This window comes from Silurus aristotelis, assembly GCF_946808225.1.
Source record: "Silurus aristotelis genome assembly, chromosome: 17".
NCBI lineage: Eukaryota > Metazoa > Chordata > Actinopteri > Siluriformes > Siluridae > Silurus > Silurus aristotelis.
In genome coordinates, this window is record NC_139590.1 from 19946070 (window position 1) to 19967519 (window position 21450).

The following is a 21450-nucleotide window of genomic DNA, read 5'->3' on the forward strand; positions in this document are numbered from 1 at the left end:
AGGTAATTTACGTGTGCAGAAAGTGTATATATAGGATGAGGTACTTTTTTTTTTTTTTTTTTTTTTTTAATAAAAAGATGGTGTACAAGGAGAAAGTATATCTTACAGTAGGTGTGCAAAAATACATAGTGTGCAAGTAAAAAAAAATACTGGAAAGTTCCTGAAAATTAGGCAAATTCCATTTGACAATAAACTTGCTGCTGATATTAACTGGTTAATGCCATTTAACTGTGCTTTCCATCAGTGTATCACTTCATTATTTATGTTCAGGTGATGGGCAGTAATAAAGCACTCTGAACTCATTCATAGCAAACGCTTATCAATATTTCATTTTACAAAGAGTTTTACACAGTGCCCCGGTAATAGTCGTTAGTGGATGACTTTCCCATACTGGCCAACAAACATATGCAATATTGCAGGCCATTTAAATAGTTTTCTAATGTGTTTAGGCAATAGTAGTATATCACCAAATTAAACGACTTTATAATAATCCGATAATCTGTTGAAACGCCTAAAGCTTTTTAACTGGCTCTTCGTTTCTTATCTAAACACAGATCTTTGATAATAGATACTGGGCGCCGCCATTTTACTTTCGGCTTTAAAGCTCCACGCTCGCGCGTTCCAACCCTTTTGTTCCGGCAGCCATTTTGGCGCGCTTCTGAGTAAACGATGCGATTGGGCACTGTTGTCACGTGACGCGTTGCGTTTCTCTCGATTTTCGCGCCACGAAGAAATCCCGCCCACTAAAACCCAGACCGGCTTGTTTTCATTGGTTCCGACTGTGGGCATCCGGGCGTTTTCATTGGTCTGGGGCGCAGGCTGTCCGCTGTTCTCATTGGCGGAGAGTGGGAGAAGACTCGCGCCAGTTTTCGCAGTACTCCTTGCTTAAGAGAAGCGCGTGGATCCGGGCGAAGGAAAAGGGAGATTATATATATATATATAATTATTTTTTTTAAAGCAGTGTACGCGTTTAGGGCTGATTTGTACCACATCCTGTGTGGATTTTAAGTGCTCAGGTGTCTGAATCTTGTTTTCGGTTAAAAATGGCACCGAAGGACTACGCGTCGGAGAAAGGTGAGTGAGTTCAGGAGCTCACAAGTTGCTCCATTTTTATAGTTGAGCCGAAATTAATCAGTGCCAATTTGCTTTATGGTAGTTTAATAACACGGGCGTTAAAATGCGGGTCGATTAAATGTTGTGTGTTGGAGCAGATCAGGCAGTAGTCGATTGATGAACATTTCTCTCTCGACTGCTTTTCACTGCACCGGTCTGCAGTAACTCGGCGCTCTCACCATAAAGGCCATTGTTAGCCTTCCTGCTAATAACCACTGCGCCTTTAAAGAATCTAAACGCAAACACACTTTATTTAATTTTGTAACTTTCCAATCTCTGTTTAACGTATCGTGCATCCTACATACATCACATATTAATTAAACCCCAAACAATCCAAAGTTTGGTCTCTCCCATCCCGTGCGCTGCGAGTTATCCTGTAAAGAACCCGGATGGAGGGGCTGGACTAAAGATACCCGGATGGACCTCCTAAAACAAAGAGCGGGGAGAGCGCGTGCTCTCAACCGTGTAAACAGTGCTCACGAGCTGCGCGTGCACCTTCCTGGAAATGCGTATATACAACAGCGCGTTTTAAAAAAGACATTATTAAATCATACAACTTTAAACGAACACGAAAATAAACCTCCATGTTGAAGGAAAATGCGGGTTTCGATTAAATCCCGAGCCGCACTGTGGAGGAAACTGTGATGCTTTGGCTCCATCTCCGAACAGTTTTAGTGCACTAGGTAGGGACCGTGTATTGGTGTGTTTTCGGGCCGTTGTAGCGCACTACGTGTTGCGGATGTGTGGGGTTTGGGACACGGCCGCACTTCTGGGAGGGAGCCGTGACGCAGCCGGAGCTTCATCTCCCCTCCCCCAAGTGTTCAGAGTCCGCGCGCGGTGTTCTTTGTCCCTCCAGTTATTAAAACCGGGTCGGAAAAAAACGCGACCGGGTGTATGTTTGTGTGCGTGCGTTTAATTTAGTGTAAACCTCTGTTGGTAAGGATTGCTGGGGCACTATTTGAAGCGTCGCGCATGTGCGCGTGCGCACGGCGGAAGTAGACGCCTGCGTTACGGGGCTCGGCCAGCCATGTGCTCCTTTGTTTACAAAAACAGCGAAGTTGTGTGTACATTCACGATGCAGCGAGTAACGGGATACAGACATGCGGCTCACCGACTAATCCACCCCATCCTCTAATTTTCCAGCAGTGGGACAAGCTCTGGATGCTGGTTTGTACAAAATCAGCCAATTCTGGGCTCTTTGTACGTGTATGTATATATTGTTATTAGCTTTTAAAAGATGGCTGAGAGTAAGGCGGTGCTTAACCCTTTGAAGTGTGTGAATTCCTAAAAAAAGGTTTAAAATTCATCTTTAAAAATAATTACAATATATCTGCACTCTGTATAATCGTATTATTAATAATATATTTGGTTTGTCTCGTGCGCGAGTGTGCGTAATCTACCGTGATTGTATATTTATGTATATATTTTATTTTGATTTTAAATGGCTGAGGGATTTTGGTGTTTGTGTACTACACTTTGTTGTTACTTCCTCTGCAGGGGGAGGGGGGGGGGAAATTGTGCTTGGCGGGGTCACGTGACTCGGTGTTTGTCAACGGACGGGCTCGCGCAGTGCAGGTTTTGTCCCGCGCGCGCGCTCTCGCCCACCAGAGGCCCCGCCTACTCCTGCATGACGACTCCAGAGTTTGATTGTTTTTTGTTTTTGTTTTTTTTTTTCTTCAGAAAAATGTAAGCGCTTCCTGCAGGAGTTTTACACCGAAGATGACTCTGGGAAGAAGGTCTTCAAGTATGGCTCTCAGCTGGTGAGAACTTTTTGCTGAGATTTTGTTACATTTGAGATAAATGTTGGCGAATAAAACAGAAATGGCGTGGGTGATGCGAGCACACAGAAAGCCCGTACACAGTCTTTAAGCCGAACGCATGTATTATTCTGCCTTTTATATATGTTTACAGAGTGTTTTACATAGCTAGATCTAAGTTTAATGTTCCTCGTCATACACACACACACACACACTGTTGGATGTGCATTATGGCAGCATTAACACGTTTGGGGTAGACAAGCCATTTGGTATCAAGACTCGGTGTGTTTCTTCTCCTACACAATGCCTTATTCTTCCCCTTTTGTAGGTATCCTTGGCTCACAGAGAGCAGGTGGCGTTGGTGGTGGATCTGGACGACGTCGCAGAAGAAGAGCCGGAGCTGGTAGAAAGCATTTGCGAGAATACCAAGCGATACATCGGGTTGTTCTCCGATTCTGTGTACGAGTTGCTGCCCGAGTACAGAGAGCGCGAGGTACACACACGTACATGCGCACAAGACCGCACTGCTTGGGTGCCCGAAATCACCCTAATGTGCGACGTATATCTGCAATTGTACATTTAGGGCTTCTTTTTGTGTGCCTAATGTCAGGTGGTGGCTAAAGATGCACTTGATGTTTACATCGAGCATCGCTTGATGATGGAGGGAAGAGGTCGGGACCCTGCAGACATGCGTGATCCAAAGAACCAATACCCTGCTGAGCTTATGAGAAGATTGTGAGTGTGTGTTTGGTGCTGTGTACATCAATGAATATATCAATTTAATTTGTTCTACACAAATATGACCGGGGTGAAACATGCCACCTGTTAACATGTTATACGATTTCTCTGCCGTGTCTGTTCTCCCCTCAGCGAGCTGTATTTTCGTCCTCCGTCCTCCACTAAGCTAAAGGTCATCAGGGATGTTAAAGCAGAGTCCATCGGAAAGCTGGTGACAGTCCGAGGCATCGTTACCAGGGCATCTGAGGTCAAACCCATGATGACCGTTGCCACCTATACATGTGACCAGTGTGGTGCGGAGACTTACCAACCGGTATGATGATTGAAAACGAGCGAGATTGAAAAATATCCCCCAGTTATCTCATGAATATGCTATGGATTGAATTAAAATACGTATAGCTAATAACGTTTTTCTTTGCGACAGATCGCATCTCAGAGCTTCACGCCGCTGATTATGTGTCCAAGTCAGGAGTGCGTGACCAACAGATCCGGAGGCCGTCTGTACCTTCAGACGCGGGGTTCAAAGTTTGTCAAGTTCCAGGAGCTGCGCATCCAGGAGCATGTAAGCATCGAGCGTTGCAAAAATCGTATTTCGATTTGTTTGGCGACTGTATAATTGATCGAGTGTGTACGTTCTTTGCTTCCGTGATGCACGTGTCCAGAGCGAGCAGGTGCCCGTCGGGAATATCCCACGCAGCATGACCGTGTCGGTGCGTGGCGAGAACACGCGTGCAGCTCAGCCTGGAGATCACGTGACCATCTCGGGAGTTTTTCTTCCTCTGCTGCGAACGGGATTCAGACAGGCTGTACAGGTATGCACACGCCCCCGTCTTCTATTCAGACAAATGCACACGCCCTGTGCTGAAAACGTTATTCGCTGCACAGGTTTTTTATTCCCATAGCACGCTTATTTGTGTTTCAGGGGCTGTTATCGGAGACCTATCTGGAGGCGCACTCAATCATTTTGATGAATAAGACAGAGGATGATGAACTTGGGCTGGAGGAGCTTACCGATGATGAGCTCCGGCAGATCACAGGTGTGTAGAACGGAGACGTGAGGATCGGCTCGCGAAATCACAGCTGGGCATGTTTTCCCGTGCTGATGTTTCTCTATCGCAATGTTCTGTGTTCGTGTAGAGGAAGACTTCTACGAGAAACTGGCAGGTTCGATTGCGCCAGAGATCTACGGTCACGAGGACGTGAAGAAGGCGCTGCTGTTGCTGCTTGTAGGGGGAGTTGAGCAGAACCCACGTGGCATGAAGATCAGAGGTGTGTACATTCTGTTCGTTCCTCAGATAACGTTTAATGGCGCTGAACTGCACGGGCTTGAATGTTTTTGTTTTGGTTGTAGGTAATATTAACATCTGTCTGATGGGAGATCCCGGAGTGGCCAAATCTCAGCTGCTGTCATATATCGATCGCCTGGCGCCACGCAGTGAGTACACTTAACACCAGTTTTATTTACAGAATATCAATGTTTTTCCAAAGGAATCTAATGGTGATTGATGTATTTCCTCTCTCTAGGTCAGTACACCACTGGGCGTGGTTCCTCAGGTGTGGGCTTGACGGCAGCAGTAATGCGTGATCCTGTTACGGGGGAGATGACGTTGGAGGGCGGAGCTCTAGTGTTGGCCGATCTGGGCGTGTGCTGCATCGACGAGTTCGATAAGATGGCTGATGCGGATCGAACCGCCATTCACGAGGTTATGGAGCAGCAGACCATCTCCATTGCCAAGGTAACATTTGTGACAAGATATCATGTTGACCATGGGAAAAAATTGTTGATGGCAAGCCAACGGATTCTAAGATGCTTGTTCTTTTGATGGATTCCTCCAACAGGACCAGATTTTTGCACATCACGACTTCTTTGTTATTGGTGAATTGCCAACCAATAAGTCCTCAGAGCTTATATACAGAGATGCCATGCTACTTTATTTGATTTATTCATCACTGTTGATTATTTAACCGATTATCTGGAAGTTTGATATACTAGGTACTACGTTAACACATTTTAATACAGCGTAAATCATTCGTTGTGCAGGTAAAGCGGAAATGCGGTAACGGTGGCCGAAGCTGTGTTTCGATTTATTGCCATTTTCCAGTTAACGGTGGTATAGTGTTGTGTGTCTGTGTGGTCTGCGATTATATCCGTTGGAATGGCAATTAATCTAAATAATTTACCAAACATATTTCTCCTCTTATGCGTTTCTATTTCTGTGCGTGTGTGTTGCAGGCAGGCATAATGACGTCTCTGAACGCGCGCTGCTCGATCTTGGCAGCGGCGAATCCTGCGTTTGGCCGCTACAACCCACGAAAAAGCATCGAGCAAAACATCCAGCTTCCGGCGGCACTCCTGTCACGTTTCGACCTCCTTTGGCTCATCCAGGACAAACCAGACACCCAGAAAGACCTGCAGCTTGCGCAGCACATCACGCACGTCCACCAGCACTGCAAACAGCCCCCCATGCACTATACACCTATCGACATGAAGCTCATGAGGTACACACACAAACTTTAGATTCTCTAATGTCTTTCGTTCATACTTTTATCCGTTTACTGTCATGGACCGTCCAGTTGTTTTACCACATCTCCGTTTTTTCCATCCGGTTTAGACGATATATCGGCAAGTGTAAGAATAAGCAGCCCGTTATCCCCGAAGGCCTGAGGGATTACATCACGGCTGCGTATGTGGAGATGAGGAAGGAAGCACGAGTCAGCAAGGACACCACGTTTACCTCCGCTCGCACTTTGCTGTCCATTCTGCGCCTGTCCACAGCCTTGGTACATACATGTGTACACACAGTTCCCTTTCTTTATGTTTTTATGCAGTCACACCCTCTCTGGTTCGAGTTAATGGTTCGTGTGTGATAAAGTGCTTACAGTGCAGGTAGTGTGTCTCTGTTCTACTGCATTGTGGGCACTTCTGTCTTACACCAGCCGTGTCACTGTAACGCCCACCATGGATTATCAGACTCGGCTGTCCATGTGGGTAAAGTGTGATTTTATTGGTATTTAGTTGAGTGTACAATTAGTGATTTCTACACATGTCACACTAATCATATTCCCAATGCCAAATAATTGGGTATGGGTATTTGAGTATTAACCAGTCTTTTTCGTGAATTATTTTTCGAGCATCAATGCAATGCAGGACTAGGGGTCATGACGTCTCGATCTGTGAGGCTGGGTGTTAAAAGTGCTGTTTGTGCAGGTAGCTGAACACAAGCCCTACTGCAGAGCCAGCACTTCACACACACGGCTGCGCAACACACTCGTCAAAGCAATAACATGTTTCGATTGAGCAGCAGATAGAGCCACGCGCGTTCTCTCTACTCTGGTTGTCGCGGCAGTGGTCAGCTTTGCGGGGTCGGCATTCAGCCTTGATCACTCGCCGCTGTGCAAACCCATGCAAAACTGACTACACCTCGAATCAAACGTATTTTGGGGGTGGAGCTTGGAAGCAGCACGAGGCCAATAGAGAGAGTAGCTGGTGTTGAGAGGCGGAGACTTGGGCAATTGCTGGATTTTCCATAAGGCATTGCACTTGTCTCGGTCTGACAGTGCCGGCACAACTCGCTGTGGAGCACCTCTACGGTTAATGTGTGTGTAACGGATGGTGTGTGTTTCACAGAGACTAATTGTGTGAGGTGTGGGTTGCAGGCACGTCTACGTATGGTGCAAGTGGTAGAGAAGGAGGACGTAAACGAAGCAATGAGGTTGATGGAGATGAGCAAAGACTCGCTGCAGCCCGACAAATCGACAACCACCAGGTAAAAGACAAGATGTTTTTTTTTTTTTTTGGAGTAATGCCTAAATATATGGAGTACACTGTGAGAAGGGATCAATCAGATCATTTTTGCCACCAAACCATGTTCTACACTAAAATCATGTAACGAGTTCAGAACCTCCAGAGAAAATGGGTCTGGTAGAATTTGCTTTGGACTGAGATTCCAGCAGTATGGTCAGACACAGTGTAGCATTAGACCATGCAAGAAATGGGTCTCCTTAACAGCACAACTGTTATGGTGTCTGGAAGGAATGGTACTAGTTTGGGATTCTGGATTAGTCGTACCTCAACGTCTGTCTTTTGCGCCTCTAGGTCCCAGCGTCCTGCCGACGTGATCTTTTCCCTGGTGCGCGAGTTGGTGTCTGAAGGTGGGAAGGTCCGGGCGGTGCGCATGGCCGATGCCGAACACCGCTGTGTGTCGCGCGGTTTCACTCCGGCCCAGTTTAACGCTGCACTTCAGGAGTACGAAGAGCTCAACGTGTGGCAGATCAACAACACCCGCTCACGCATCACCTTCGTCTGATTCACACGCATGCGCTTCTTCAAAGTCACACTATCCGTGTGTTTTTGTCTTAATTGGCTGTGGCTTATTAGCATATTGCTATCGGACATTTGTTATAGCCTTCCTGTTCATGAGCTAATGTTGAGTTTGTTTTATTCTGTAAATATTTCTCCCTTAATAAAGCTTTGCACATAGATCTCACGCCAGCCTGTATGTTTGTGCAGACAAGCAAGAGTCCTCGTCAGTCAACAAATTACATTCTGATGACCTTCTGTGTATATACATGGTTTAATCTTTTTTTTTTTTTTTCCATTGAATTTATACTTCTGTTTCAACCAAGACATATTGAGAGAATTCATCATTCATGTGCACTATGTACTGCACTTTTGGGATGCTGTTAATACGTGGATAGAAATAAGGGGGATGCAAATATCTCCTGAGTCAGACTATTATCTTTCACTGTATATGGCTAAATAACCTTTTTATAGTTTAGTGAAGGTTTTTGCTTAGTGAAGCAAATTGCTTGTATTATTCTGTTTCTGCAGTATTAGTACTGTTTATTTGTTGTACTAGTAGCGTCCTTTAGGTAAATAAGTGAGAGTGCAAAAAGGGTTATTTGACCGACCTTTGACTTTGACCATTTTGGATCAATTCCAATATCAAATTAGTTCACCTTGTGGTTACAATGATGATTTACATCATTTTTGTTAATGGGTGGATGAACTGATGGACAGATGGAGAACATGGAATCAAATTACTTGTTCTATTAAAAATGAAAATATTTAGCCAAAATATGTAATAGCAAACCCATTGTTTATTTTAAATGTACCCAGAACAAAGTAAAACATATTTAAAACAAAGATTTCTCAGCTAAAACTATAAGAATATTATTCTGGTTTATAATAATGATATAAATAAAATACAATACCACAATTAAATACAAGTGTTTTCCAACCCGGTCACCTCACAAGTGTTCTGTAATAATTGATTGTAACTCTGTATTGTAAATACAGCGTTTAATTCAAGATGAAAACCACTGTGAAGCTTGAGAATATAATGTACAGATTAGACTTCTGTAACAAGATTTTTTTTTAAGACAGATGAATCCATGTAAAACTTGTACCGGAATTACAGGAAGAGAAAACAATGGATTAAGAGAGGAAAGGCTTATGCATACCATTTTATCTTTCAAACATGCTAGAGGCAGTGTTAAGTCATGGGCATGTACCGCTGCCAATGGAACTGAGGTTAAATTTGAGTTACATTTTCTGCTCAAGTTCAGTAAAATGCAGCAGTATTATAGGATGTAGGGTAAGGAGGCCTGGGTTACTTCCAAATTCATCCCACAGGTGCTCAGTAGGGTTGAGGTCAGAGCTCTATAGTAGGTGGTGCTTCATAGTACACACTGTATGTTTGTCTGATTACAATCCAACTGAGCTGCTTTTCACTTACTGAAGACTACACTGATGCTAGAAACACTCACAAAAAAACCCAGCTAAAGTAAAGACTTGGCAAAGCAAAGCCTGGAATAAAGTATAAAGTCTCTCATGCAGGTGTTGCATGTAAAGTGCATGTTTTAAATCCTAATCTTTTATCTATTCAAGTGCTGCATGCTTTGTCAGGACTCTGGTGGAAACACATAAAATGCACACACACAAAACGCACACACCTGCTTATCGTTTGTGTGGGTTGCACGTGGCAGGGCAAGGGTTGTGTCTCAAACTGCACTGCAGGATATGCAACATAGTGTAAAATGCTTTAATGTATTATAAACACCTACATTTTCCGACCATATGTGATTCTTCCCTAAACTACGAAGTAGGAGGCACACAATTGTATTGAATGTGTTTGGACAATTGTTTTTGGAGACCCAAACCTGTTTCAGCATGACAGTGCCCCTGTGCACAAAGGCAGATCTTTGAAGATATGGTTACATGGGTTGGAGTGGAAGATCTCCTGTAATAGAGATGGCTGAACACCATTGGGATGAATTGGAATGCTGACTGCAACCGAGGCCTCCTCACCTCACCTACATCAGTACCTGACACCTACATCAGCACCTGACACCTACATCAGCACTAACACCCTTGTGACTGAATGAGCACAAAACTCCACAAGCACACTCCAAAATCTAGTGGAACATCTTCACAGAAGAGTGGAGGTTAATATAACATTAAATGGGGATTAAATGTGGAATAGGGTGTTTAAATGTGACCACAAACCTTTGTCCATATAGTGTATAGTATAATTTGGGACACAGCCGCAGTCTCTTCCTTTGCTCAAGAGTGTGTTTCTTTTTAAATTCATGAACATTTAGCATGTGAGGAGGCTTGGGGCCTATTTCATTATAACATCTGATTTACGGCAGTTTACCTAGGCGCGCGCACACACACACACACACACACACACACACACACACACACACACACACACATTTCACAATACTGACCACTAACAACTGATCAGACACTATTATGTGTGTTTGGAGTACATGTGTGGGCATTTTATTTATCCCCACATGGATGGGGCCTTGTAAGGAATTTTTTTACATTGCAGCTTTATTATTAAAAGGGCCTTTTGGTTATTGTGTGCATGTTTGGTTTTGTGTGTGTGTGCGTGTGTGTATGTGTGGGTTTGATCTCGCTACACCCTGTACTGTGAAGCTCTTAAATCATCAGCAGTGATAGTTACAATCCAGTTAAAGTGTGTTCGGCACTTTTGAACACATCCGGAATGCGGAGCGGTTTTATAATGTCGCCTACAAACATCTGGAATTGACACAACGCTTCATTTTGTGTGTGCGTGTCAATGCTGTGTTTGACACACACTGTCAGTTTTACAGGGCTGGACAGACACACTAATCACTACACACAAGTTGAAATTATGGCACCGGCCATTATTTTTCATTTTTTTTTCGCGTGTATGCGGTAGCCTCGTTCTTTAACGAGTATGTGTGTGTACACGTGTGTATGTGTGTACGTGTACCCTGCAGCTAGTCTGGTTTACTGCCTATGTGTAGAAAGTGCTGAGTGCAGGTTTTCCTTTACACTTTTATTAGAGCGCCATAGGGGAGGAAAGAGGCGGAGCCGTAGTTGGGGTGGGGCTGTGTGGGTGGGGTTTCTGAATAACAAACAAGCCAATCATTTATTCGTTTTGAATGAGTGACAGGCAGGGCTGTATTTAACACACCTGAGCATGATGCTGAGCAGGAAGAGTGGACTCTGTGCAAGGTGAGTTTACACTACACTACACTACAAGCTACACACGTGAATATTCTATGTATTATGATTATGCAGTGGCATGCAGGAGTTAGACCAATTGTTCGGATGTGAGATTAGTGATCAGAATCATTAGCTCTTAAAAATGGAAGCATAACAAAATACACATTTTTATGTCAATTTTGTATGTCAATGTTTTGTATGTCAATTCTTACTAACCACTTTCAGGTTTGCAATTTCACATCTTAGCTTGGGTGTTATAAACATCTACAAGCTGCCAATTTGAGGTAATAACAAAAAAAAAAAAGCCTATTGAACACAATCAATCAGTTTTATGAGTTTGCCCTCGACAAACGAAACGACAAAGTTTTCATGTAGGAAGTTTTTTCACACCATAAGTCCATAACTATTACCATCACCTCCTATTAAATAATAAATAATTGCCAAACAACTTGTACAAACAACTAAATATGTGTTGTATAGTTGGAACCTTTATTTTATAGATTGTAGTTAAAAAAAAAGCTCGCTGACGTTTAACCCTTAGCTTCTCAGATAAACCTTGAGGACTAGTTCTAGTAACTTTCTTGTTTCCTCATATATTTGCAATAAAATAGAAATGTAAATTAAAAGAAAGAAAGATAAATGATAAATCAAGCTAAAAAAAAAAAATTAATTTCAGTTGTCTGTTAAAGGACTAATAACCATGAATGTGTCTTGGATTCGTGTTTTTTTATTGCTCACACAATAATGGTGTCTTTGATTGAACCTTTAGTTTTTTTCCCCCCTTAAATTACATTTAAAGTGTTTTTACTTTATTTCAAGGACACCTGCAGACACACCAAGCTGTAAAATCACTTTCTTTCCATGTTCTCTATTATATGTAATGTTTTTTCCTCTTTCACCCATGTCCTCATTCCTTTTTCACCATTTCACCTTTAGTAACTCGGCTGTGTTTTTTTGAAAACTTAAAAAAAAAGTTTTTTTTTTTAAGCCCTTAATATTGCAAATAAAATACAAATAAATAAATAAATACAACTACTACTAATAATAATAACAAATATAAGACACCTTATTATTATAATAATTAGCATGATGATAATAGCATTTTATACTTAAAAAAATGGAAGTGTGCATCTAAAAATGGATTACTGTACTCCTTAATCTGAAATCATGCGCTCTGTTTACAACATCAGTTAGAAACCCATAAATTATCAAACATCTGGACACGACCACGGTCTGAGGGTCTGTTACATTGTCTTGATATTTGTATATAAACTACATTTCCTAATTAGGTTTTATAACAAATGATGACCAATAAAAAAAGGGCGCATTGTAAAATATATACAAGCTCGGTTTTGTTGTACCTTGTAAATTAGATGCTCAGAACTTACAGATGTATTCAAACTGTTCCTGCCCTCCAGCGCTAGTTTTTTACACACACTGAATAGGTTCCTCTACAGATTCCCAGATGCTTAAGGCTTCTGTAGTGAGACAAATGAGCTAAAAGAAACTTATTGTTTTTGTAATTGGTGGTTCTGCAAAACAGATTTTCACATTTACAAAATGTGGTAGATGCTCTTATAGAACACAGAAGTGCATTATATTCTTCATTAATAAACAGATCCTCACACCAAAAGGTCAACTTATAAGAAAATAGTTATTCATTTTATTTTAAAAAAATGCAGGTATAAAAATAAACAATTTAATAATAATATAATTATTTGACCATATACAGAACCTAAACATTTGAGCTTGAGCTCGGCTTTAGCTATAGAAATACCATTAATAATTATGTCAGTCGAAGGTCTACACAATGACAGTAAATAGGACAATCATGTTTGTATGTGTCCACACAGCCATCATGGTCCCGAGGCTCCTTTGTGTGTTGTGTTGCGTCGTGCTGCTGCCACGTGAGTATCGATTGCCCATTCACTTCAAAAGATAGAATTGATAATGCAAACAATAAAACGTTAATAGATAATAGGCTTTCTCACAATTGAATGAAACAAAGGGTCCATATAACATTTTGTAATCCATTCACCATTCTGGTGTAAGGAGTTTACATTTTGGACATTAAAAGGTGGGGTGTATCGTCTTTTCATTACGTATGGTCAGCATAATTTCACGACTTAATATGCACAACATTGTAACACAGTTGTAAAACCCGCCCATTAGATTGGTGGCTGTATATCGTTTGGAAGCACTTTCACTGATTGGGCTAAAAAGTCAATTTAACGTGCAACTTACTATTTTCAAAGCAGTCTAGAAAGATTTAAATATTGTATCACTGGAATATGACTGGTGTGTAACTGTAACCTTATGTGGTACTGTAATGTGATTGGTGTGTTACTGTAACGTGAGGTTTTACTGTAATAAAACTTTGGTCAAGACAAGTAGTCAAGTAGGCTTTTATTATCATTTCAACCATATACAGTGTAGTACAGAGTGAAATGAAATAACTTTCCCCAGGACCAGTTATACATACATTGTAACCTTCTGTGCTACTTTAATGTGATTGGAGTGTTACTGCAACCTGGTGTGTTACTGTAACATTGTTACTGTAATGTGAATGGTGTGTTACTGTAACATTATGTTACTCTAATGTGATTCCTGTGTTACTTTCACCTGATGTGTTATTTTAATGATAAATCACTACTGTTACTGTAACGAAATTGGAGTGTTACTGCAATGTAATGTGTTACTCTAACCTGATGTGTTACTGTAACATGATTGGTGTAAAGTGATATTTTACTGTTACTTGATCACTACTTTATCTACTGTTATTTCAACCTGATTTATTACTGTTGTGTGATGTGGTGGATTACGGTTATCTCCCACATATAACTGTAATATAAATTATGTGTTACTGTGACCTAACTGGTGTGCAGGATGGTCAGAGGCGAAGTCGCTGCTCAACGCAATCAAACCGGAAGGTAGTCATCAATCGCAAGATTGTCATGCAATTACACTCTTCTCTCACTGAGTTGACATTCATCCAAGTTCCTTTCCCCCTGTTCATCTCTCTTTCAGATTCGGATTCAGTGAGTATAGATGCGGAACAGGCTAATGGTTTTCTTTCACGCTCTCGGCGGAACGCAGACCCGCGTTGGCACCGGCAGTATCCTGACTTCCAGTCCTACTATCGCTACTACAGCAGCATCGGCCACACCGAGGGGGTAAACACTGAGCCTTGCACAAAACTTAACAATCTATACAAAAACTGTGTAAATATTGCAAGTTTCAAGGCTAGAAAGCGAAGTATTACAATTACTGTATCACTGACCTGAAATCCTGAAAATCCTGACCTGGAAAAGTTCTAGAAAAGTGCTAGAACTGACTAGCTAATAATTTTGGGTGCTCTATTAAATGCCTAAACATTAAATGACCTCCACTGACTTAGCTGAATAGTTTTTTGGATGATGTAACAGCATTTCATTGGACAAGTCAGAGTCAAGGTATAAGATATCAGAACCTATATTGATCTTGATATATTCTCCCCGCATAGCTGTATGAGATCGACCGGATCCGAATGCTGTATCAGCAAATGAGACACCTGGAGCAGGTGTACGGTTCTGACGCTGCCAATTTCCAGAACAAGCTCGGTGTTCCGGCGTTGCCCCGATGTGACCCGTCCAAAGACAAACACTGCAAACTGCTCCCTCCTGCTTCCTCTATGAAAGGCCCTGCTCCCCCTCCTGTCCCTAGGCAAACCCCTGCTCCACCCCCTGCTTTTGTGAAAGGCCCCGCCCCTCTGATCCCCTCCCAGGCTGACGTTATTTACCTGTGCAATGCCAAAGATCCTCTGTGCAAGCCTCACATTGTGTACCTGCCCTCAGGGTCAGTCCCTGTGCTCTGTGACCCCCGATACCATCCTAGCTGCAAGCTGCAAGGCCCACCTCCTCCTGCACCTGTCTCGGTCAAAGGCCCCGCTCCTGCACCACCTCCCGCCCCTGTAGTCCATAAAGGAATGGAGTATGACTGTGACCCCTACTGGGACCCTGACTGTCTGATCAACAACCCTCCCCGCCCCATGAAGGGTAAAGCTCTGCCTCCTCCACCTGAGCCTGAGCCTGATCCTGAAGAGGAAGACGAGGAGGAGGATTACGACACACCAGCACCACCTGCTCCCATTGTTAAGAAAACCGTCTACCCATACTACGGTTCTCCTTATCCATATGACGTCCACTCAGAGCTTTACAACCCCTCTCGCTTTACTTACCCTTCCACCAACACCAAATAAATTGGCATATAATCACAGGGTAGATATGATACTTGGGTATAACTATTCATACACAAAAAGGGTGCTATATCCCGAGTTTTTTTTCTCTAGCATAACATGAAAATCATCTATGTTGCCGCTAGGCATCAATAGACGTTGTTCCCCTCAACTTCTGCCATTGTAACTTTTTACAGGTCCTTGTGATGTACATGCATTTGCCTTTAAGCTGCGCCATAGTGGACAGCTCGTTTAATCCTCTTTCCTGTGTCACTACCACGTGGTTGCGCTGCAAGTATAACCCAGGCCTTAGACCATTACAACACAAACACAACACTAAAGCTCCCAAATCGACACCGTTTGCCATCTTGACACAAGATATTTGTTTGATGTACATGATACACACCCATGTAAAAATAAACCTACTTAAAACAAACTCAATGTTTCTTGTATTGTGTTCTTTAGCAGCATATGTGAGCGACGTGGCAGTGTTCTGCAGTGTATGTAGCTCTGCAGGTCGTCCTACTCGTTAGAGCTCTGCTAATAACAATAGTGTCCTGCGGTGTGTGTTTATTAGTGTTAAAAACAGCAGCTGTTTCCTGTTAATGCACTTTTTCCACTGATCCCTCACCCACATCGCAGAACACTTGGGTATAAGGATAAAAGTCACTGCCACGTCTCTTTTGCTCTTTTTTACACAAAAAAACGCTCACACTCAAAAAACTAATGAGAACCATACCTGTTGGGATAGACGCCAAGGTTATAATCGTTAACGAGAATCAGGAAAACTACAACGATCAATAAATGTCACAATTGTTAAAAAAAACAAAAAAAACAATTGCAGTCATTTCTTTCTTTTTTTGGTGGAAAAATAAAAAATGAATTAAATATGTATGTTCTTAATTTAAGTCGTTTTATTTATTGAGCTCAACAACACCAATGTAAAATAACTGATCAACCATTAGTGGATAATCCAACAGTGACTTCATCGAACATTCTGGCTTTACTCCAAGATCTTCATATGGATCACTTAAGTGCTTTGCAAAAGCTAGAAGAGAGTGACAGGAAATTGGGAGTCCCACACATGTACTCTTCTGGTGTTGTTAGACTGTGTGCAAAATCTTTAGACATCAATGGCAAAACAGCTCCACTCAACCACTCCTCCTCCGATCCTGCCCTACTCTGCCCTACTCTGCCCTACCTGCACCATGTTCTACTAGATTGTCTGTATTTTCTATATATGATTGCTCTAGTTTGCATCATTTGTTCAAACAGCTCCAGGGTGGACATTTCTTTGGGAGAAAATACCACTTGTGATTTAGGCTACCAGGACTAGTTGGATGTATATATGGTATTGTGAGATTGTCATGACTACACTCCAATAAAAAGCCGACTTTTTCTCATCTCGTGCGTTCAGTATTCAAAAAAGGGACAAAGGTGTCGTGATTCACATTTTGTTTTAAAAAAAAAACAACAGTGTATACACAGAATGTACTGTGATAGAAGGGTAACTGCAAGAGTAATAGAGAAAGTTTATAGGACTGTGGTGAGACCTGCGATGTTGTATGGTTTAGAGACAGTGGCATTGAGTAAAAGACAGGAGGTGGACCTGGAGGTAGCAGAGCTGAAAATGTTGAGGTTTTTCGTTGGAAGTGATGAGGATGGACAGGATTAGAAAAGAGTTTATTAGAGGGACAGAGCATGTAGGACTTTTTGGAGACAAAGTGAGGGAAGCGAGATTGAGTTGGTTTGGACATGTGCTGAGGAGGGACATGGAGTATATCTGTAGGAGAATGCTGAGCATGAAGCCAAAAGGAAGGAGGAAAAGAGGAAGACCAAAGAGGAGGTTTATGGATGTGGTGAAGGAAGACATGCAGGTAGTTGGTTTGAAAGAGGCATATATAGTAGTATGGAGAAGGATGATCCGCTGTGGCGACCCCTAATGGGAGAAGCCGAAAGAAGAAAAAGAAGTATAGACAGAATGAACCCATTAATGTTGCAGAACTATGAGAACTATAAATGACCGGCAGGTGGCGGTATACACATTAGAGCGCATAGTCGCCGTAGCCAATTAGCAGCAATGGAACCTCAACAGCCAAATCAACAGGTAAGAAAACAAATCTATTTTAAAAGTTTCAGCAGCGATGCAATTGACTCTTGAGGGTGTTAAGCATTGATTAACGTTAATAAAAAGTAAATAATATACATTGAAATTCAGTGTGCTATTAGCATTCTGAGTCTTAATAGCATTAGTATCACGAAAACAAGCTGAATTGTTTGTTGTTTTTGACCACTTTAAACGGCACATGTTGCTATTATTAAACACTAGAAATCTCGTGGTGCAGGATGTTTGTTAGCATCTATAATCAGGACCAAAGGGGATGAATGTTTGAATGCACTCTCTGTGTTTGGATCACTGCTTCCTGTGTCCAACTGATTCTTCATCCCTTATTATTTCATCATGGATATCTAAAGTATTTAACTTGAGGAGTATCAATAAAACTAATACTAATGTAATTAATCAGCATGGAGTAATCTCTCTCTCTCACACACACACAAGATTTCTCAAAAAACAGAATGGCATTTATTAACTGAACACACACTTTACAGCACAATACATCAGTGTGTGAGTTGATTGGTGATGAACTCAAGGTTGTATTATTATATAACAGAACCGAAATAAATTTACACAATCCCCTATGAAACCTGTACGTGAACAGATGTGCGAGTGTGTGTTAGAAGAAGAGCCCCCTCATGCGCCGGCCGATCCCCTGTCTGTCGTACAGCACGTTAAACTTGTTGATGAACTGGTTCATGCTGTTGCAGGTTTTCGTGATGGTGCCGAGATACGCCATCAGACCCACGTCGTTACATTGCTGCGAACACAAACACACATATATAATAGTTGATCTAATAGGGAGCAAGCTGATTATTAAAGAGATTTTTTTCTTAAGAACACGCTCATGTCAGGAAGTGTCGTTCTGAATGCGTGTGTGTGTGTAACTTGCATCATAGAAGTCGGTCTTGAACTTAATTGTGCTCAGTACAGGGAGCCGGTGACACAGGGCGTTCGCCTCGCGCAGGATCTCGTGGTTAAATGGAACTTCGCCTACACGTATACACAATACAGAACACGCTCGGTGTGAGAAATGCAGTGATGAGACTGTAAAGGAGTGTGTTTTGTGTCGAGTGTCTCACCGGCCTCCACTGCTTTCACATACTCCAGTATCAGTTTCACTCGACTGTGCAGCATCTTGATGGCACTGTGTTGAGCTATGAGGTGTTCAGCAACTAAACGAGAGAAAAGAAAAGAGAGAGAATGAAAGGGTTTAGTAACCCTAATAATAAGGAGATTCAATGGAAATAATTCTGGTGCACATGTATTTATAGAATGGCATTCACACTATCACAAGTATTGTATTTAATATTTCAAAACCTCCTCAGATTGACTTTAGCAATATTTCTGTGTCATGCCAAAGCATCTCTACTTACTTACCTTCCTGCATCTCTACCTACCTACTTATATCCCTACCTACCTACATCTCCTCCTACCTACTTATTTCTTTACTTACCTACCTTCTTGCATGTCTACCTACCTACCTGCTTACCTATATCTCTACCTACCTACCTACCTGCCCCACTCCCTTTCTCCTGTAAACAGAAAAAATCCAGATACAAATTAAGTCACTGTTCTGTTAATAATTCAAGAAATCCAGGCACCATGATGCCCCACCACCGTGCTTCACAGGATGAGACACTAACATTTGTGTGACGTGCTTGTGCTTCCTAGAAACGTAGCATTGCGTGTTTATGTCCCATTTGTCCTCTGAATGTTGTCGTACAGGCCCAGTGGAAAAATCCATTTGATCTTTTGATCATTTACTGTACAGATCTGGAGGGCGGTGTTGTTTCATTACAAACGCTGAATCAGCATGACGTTCGCTGATACACCGTACCTGTGGAATTCTCTCCTGTTCCCGTCGACGTCATGCGCGCTACGTGATCCACTCCGATTCGCTCGGCCTCCTCTGTCGCCAAAGTGTACGGCAGCTCTGCGAACAGCATGGTCGCCTAGCAACGACACATCACCCCGATTAGAGTCGGGACATTAAAAAATAGGTTGCCGCCATCATCATCATCTTTATGATCTTTATCCTCACCTCCCCGTTAATGATGTCGATCACGGACTCGTACACGCTCACAGGCAACTGGAAAAAAAAAGACCGTGAGTTTGTGTGTGTGTCTGTGCACGTATCAGATAGCGTCTTGAGCGTGTGCGAGTGTGTACACGAGTACATGTCTTACGTCTGTGTGTTTAGTCATCGGGTTGAGCTTCAGGAAGAGTGGACTCTCGATGATCTCACACACCTGCAACACACAGGGACTTAGCTTTTTTTTTCTTTTCAATAGAACACAGCAGACATTCTAATGATGTACATACTGAGCATGCTCCTCAGCCCCATTCACCTGCTTATGAATGTGGATATCTGATTGGTCAGGAAGGCCACCGGTCGTGTACCAGCCGAGGAACTCCATGTCCTTAAACACCTGCTTGACTAACACGCACACACACACGCACACAATGACAAAGGTCACTTTTTGTTAGAGCTGTGTAGCAAGTAGTTGTTTATTACTTTTTGCTCACTGGGCTGGGTTTGTCTTCCAAAGTAAGCTTTTGGGTGTGTGTGTGTGTGTGTGTATATACTTACACTGCTCCTCCTTTGTGTAGTAATATTCCTTGTCAATGTGAATTCGGTCCTCTACTGTATGGAACAGCAACTCGAACGAATTCATCACCTCGATGTTGCGACCCTCCTGCTTCCCAATCAAAGCACCGATCACTGAGACACACACACACACACACACACACACACACACACACACACACACACACACACACACACACACACACACATTGAACAACTGCCAATGCATTATTACAGCTCTCAGCTTAGAATCTCTCTCTGTCTCTAACCTTGTATCACTCGGCCCTCTTGTGATCGTAGTCTGACCCAGTGGTCTGAGATGTTCAGGATCACGAGAGGATGAAGTGCCACAGACACGCTGCCGGTGACACCAGACGCCATGACGCCGGGGCTCGCTGGCAGTACAAACACACACACACACACACACACACACCTGATCTTAGATCCATCCTTAAAATATTAAATTATTAAATTACATTTAATTTATAAACACAGCCTTTAGTATTTTACATGCAGACTATATGATATGCTATATGCAAGATTATAGCTCGTAATCTTGTTCTAAAAAGGCATTTAAATGATAACTGATCGAATTATTAATATGATGTTATCTTGGCTGTTGTCAAAAACAACACAGTCGAGCCTATACACCACGGACCAATCACCACACAGATTTTGACACAGGGGAAGGGCAACAGCGGCAAGCATCCAATCCAGAACGTGCTCAGGTCTGCGCTAGCCAATCATCGCTAAGCACAAGGCTCCTCGGTCAGCTATTTTTTTGATTGTGCAGACAGCTCTGATTTTAACGGCTCGCTGTTTTATTGGCGTACATACGACATTACAGAAAGATAGCAGTATGAACTGCGTAGCAATATTGCCGAGAGAAAGCGCGGGTGAACACAACTCGGGGACGGAAACACTCACCGGCCGCGTCCACCTCCATCCCTCCACCATTACTCGCCGCCATCTTTGCTTGAGTACGCACTACGCATGCGCGGCGTTTAGCGGGCGTTCACAGCCTGAGCGGTGTGATACACGCATGCGCAAAGTTGTTTTTTTGTTGTTGCGCATATTCGCTTTCTCGCCACTACATGGCGCTATTGATTTTTGGAGACGAACCGCATTTTCTGGGACCTTTCAAATGTGAATGTGAACGTGATTTATACACAAAAACACACGTTATTCGAAGCACCCAGTCTAATATATATATAAAAATAATAAATGAACTAAAACTCTAGCAAACCCCTTAAATCAATGACTGGTGAACTACTTATAGAGCCAATAGAAGATTTATATTACTTTATTACTTTTTAACCCTTTACTGCATTTATCAATTTTTTTTATCAACATTAACAAAAAACTCTTTTTTTGGTAGCCATCTCTTAAAAGATGTACTTTAATGAATTAATTCAT

At 42.4% G+C, this 21450-nt stretch overlaps 3 protein-coding genes across 6 annotated transcripts; 2 read left to right on the forward strand and 1 right to left on the reverse strand.

The window, feature by feature from the left end:
- The first annotated feature begins 830 nt into the window (after positions 1-830).
- On the forward strand, positions 831-8090 carry mcm7 (minichromosome maintenance complex component 7). 3 transcript variants are annotated; one of them, XM_083566046.1, is made up of 15 exons: positions 831-1074; positions 2794-2873; positions 3199-3363; positions 3481-3605; positions 3741-3921; positions 4033-4170; positions 4271-4420; positions 4531-4645; positions 4746-4877; positions 4960-5043; positions 5133-5344; positions 5842-6107; positions 6221-6389; positions 7266-7375; positions 7705-8090. In XM_083566046.1, the coding sequence occupies exons 1-15, from the start codon at positions 1044-1046 to the stop codon at positions 7913-7915; spliced, it is 2169 nt and encodes a 722-aa protein (XP_083422172.1). In that variant the 5' UTR covers positions 831-1043; the 3' UTR covers positions 7916-8090. The 3 variants fall into 3 exon arrangements, with proteins under 3 accessions (XP_083422172.1, XP_083422173.1, XP_083422174.1); XM_083566047.1 differs by lacking the exon at positions 831-1074 and adding an exon at positions 1529-2313; XM_083566048.1 differs by lacking the exon at positions 831-1074 and adding an exon at positions 1582-2280.
- A 2989-nt stretch (positions 8091-11079) lies between these two features.
- Positions 11080-15764, forward strand: and4 (actinodin4). Of its 2 annotated transcripts, none has more exons than XM_083566068.1 (5): positions 11080-11124; positions 12969-13022; positions 14001-14045; positions 14143-14288; positions 14618-15764. In XM_083566068.1, the coding sequence occupies exons 2-5, from the start codon at positions 12974-12976 to the stop codon at positions 15350-15352; spliced, it is 975 nt and encodes a 324-aa protein (XP_083422194.1). In that variant the 5' UTR covers positions 11080-11124; positions 12969-12973; the 3' UTR covers positions 15353-15764. The 2 variants fall into 2 exon arrangements, with proteins under 2 accessions (XP_083422194.1, XP_083422195.1); XM_083566069.1 differs by lacking the exon at positions 11080-11124 and adding an exon at positions 11339-11399.
- Positions 15765-17889: 2125 nt separating this feature from the next.
- cops6 (COP9 signalosome subunit 6) lies at positions 17890-21085 on the reverse strand. Its single transcript, XM_083566070.1, has 10 exons — positions 20962-21085; positions 20304-20429; positions 20038-20169; positions 19796-19884; positions 19634-19696; positions 19489-19536; positions 19285-19399; positions 18527-18619; positions 18337-18437; positions 17890-18204 (listed from the first exon to the last, which is right to left on the reverse strand). Exons 1-10 carry the CDS (start codon positions 21002-21004, stop codon positions 18064-18066), a joined length of 951 nt encoding a protein of 316 aa, XP_083422196.1. The 5' UTR covers positions 21005-21085; the 3' UTR covers positions 17890-18063.
- Positions 21086-21450: the final 365 nt, after the last annotated feature.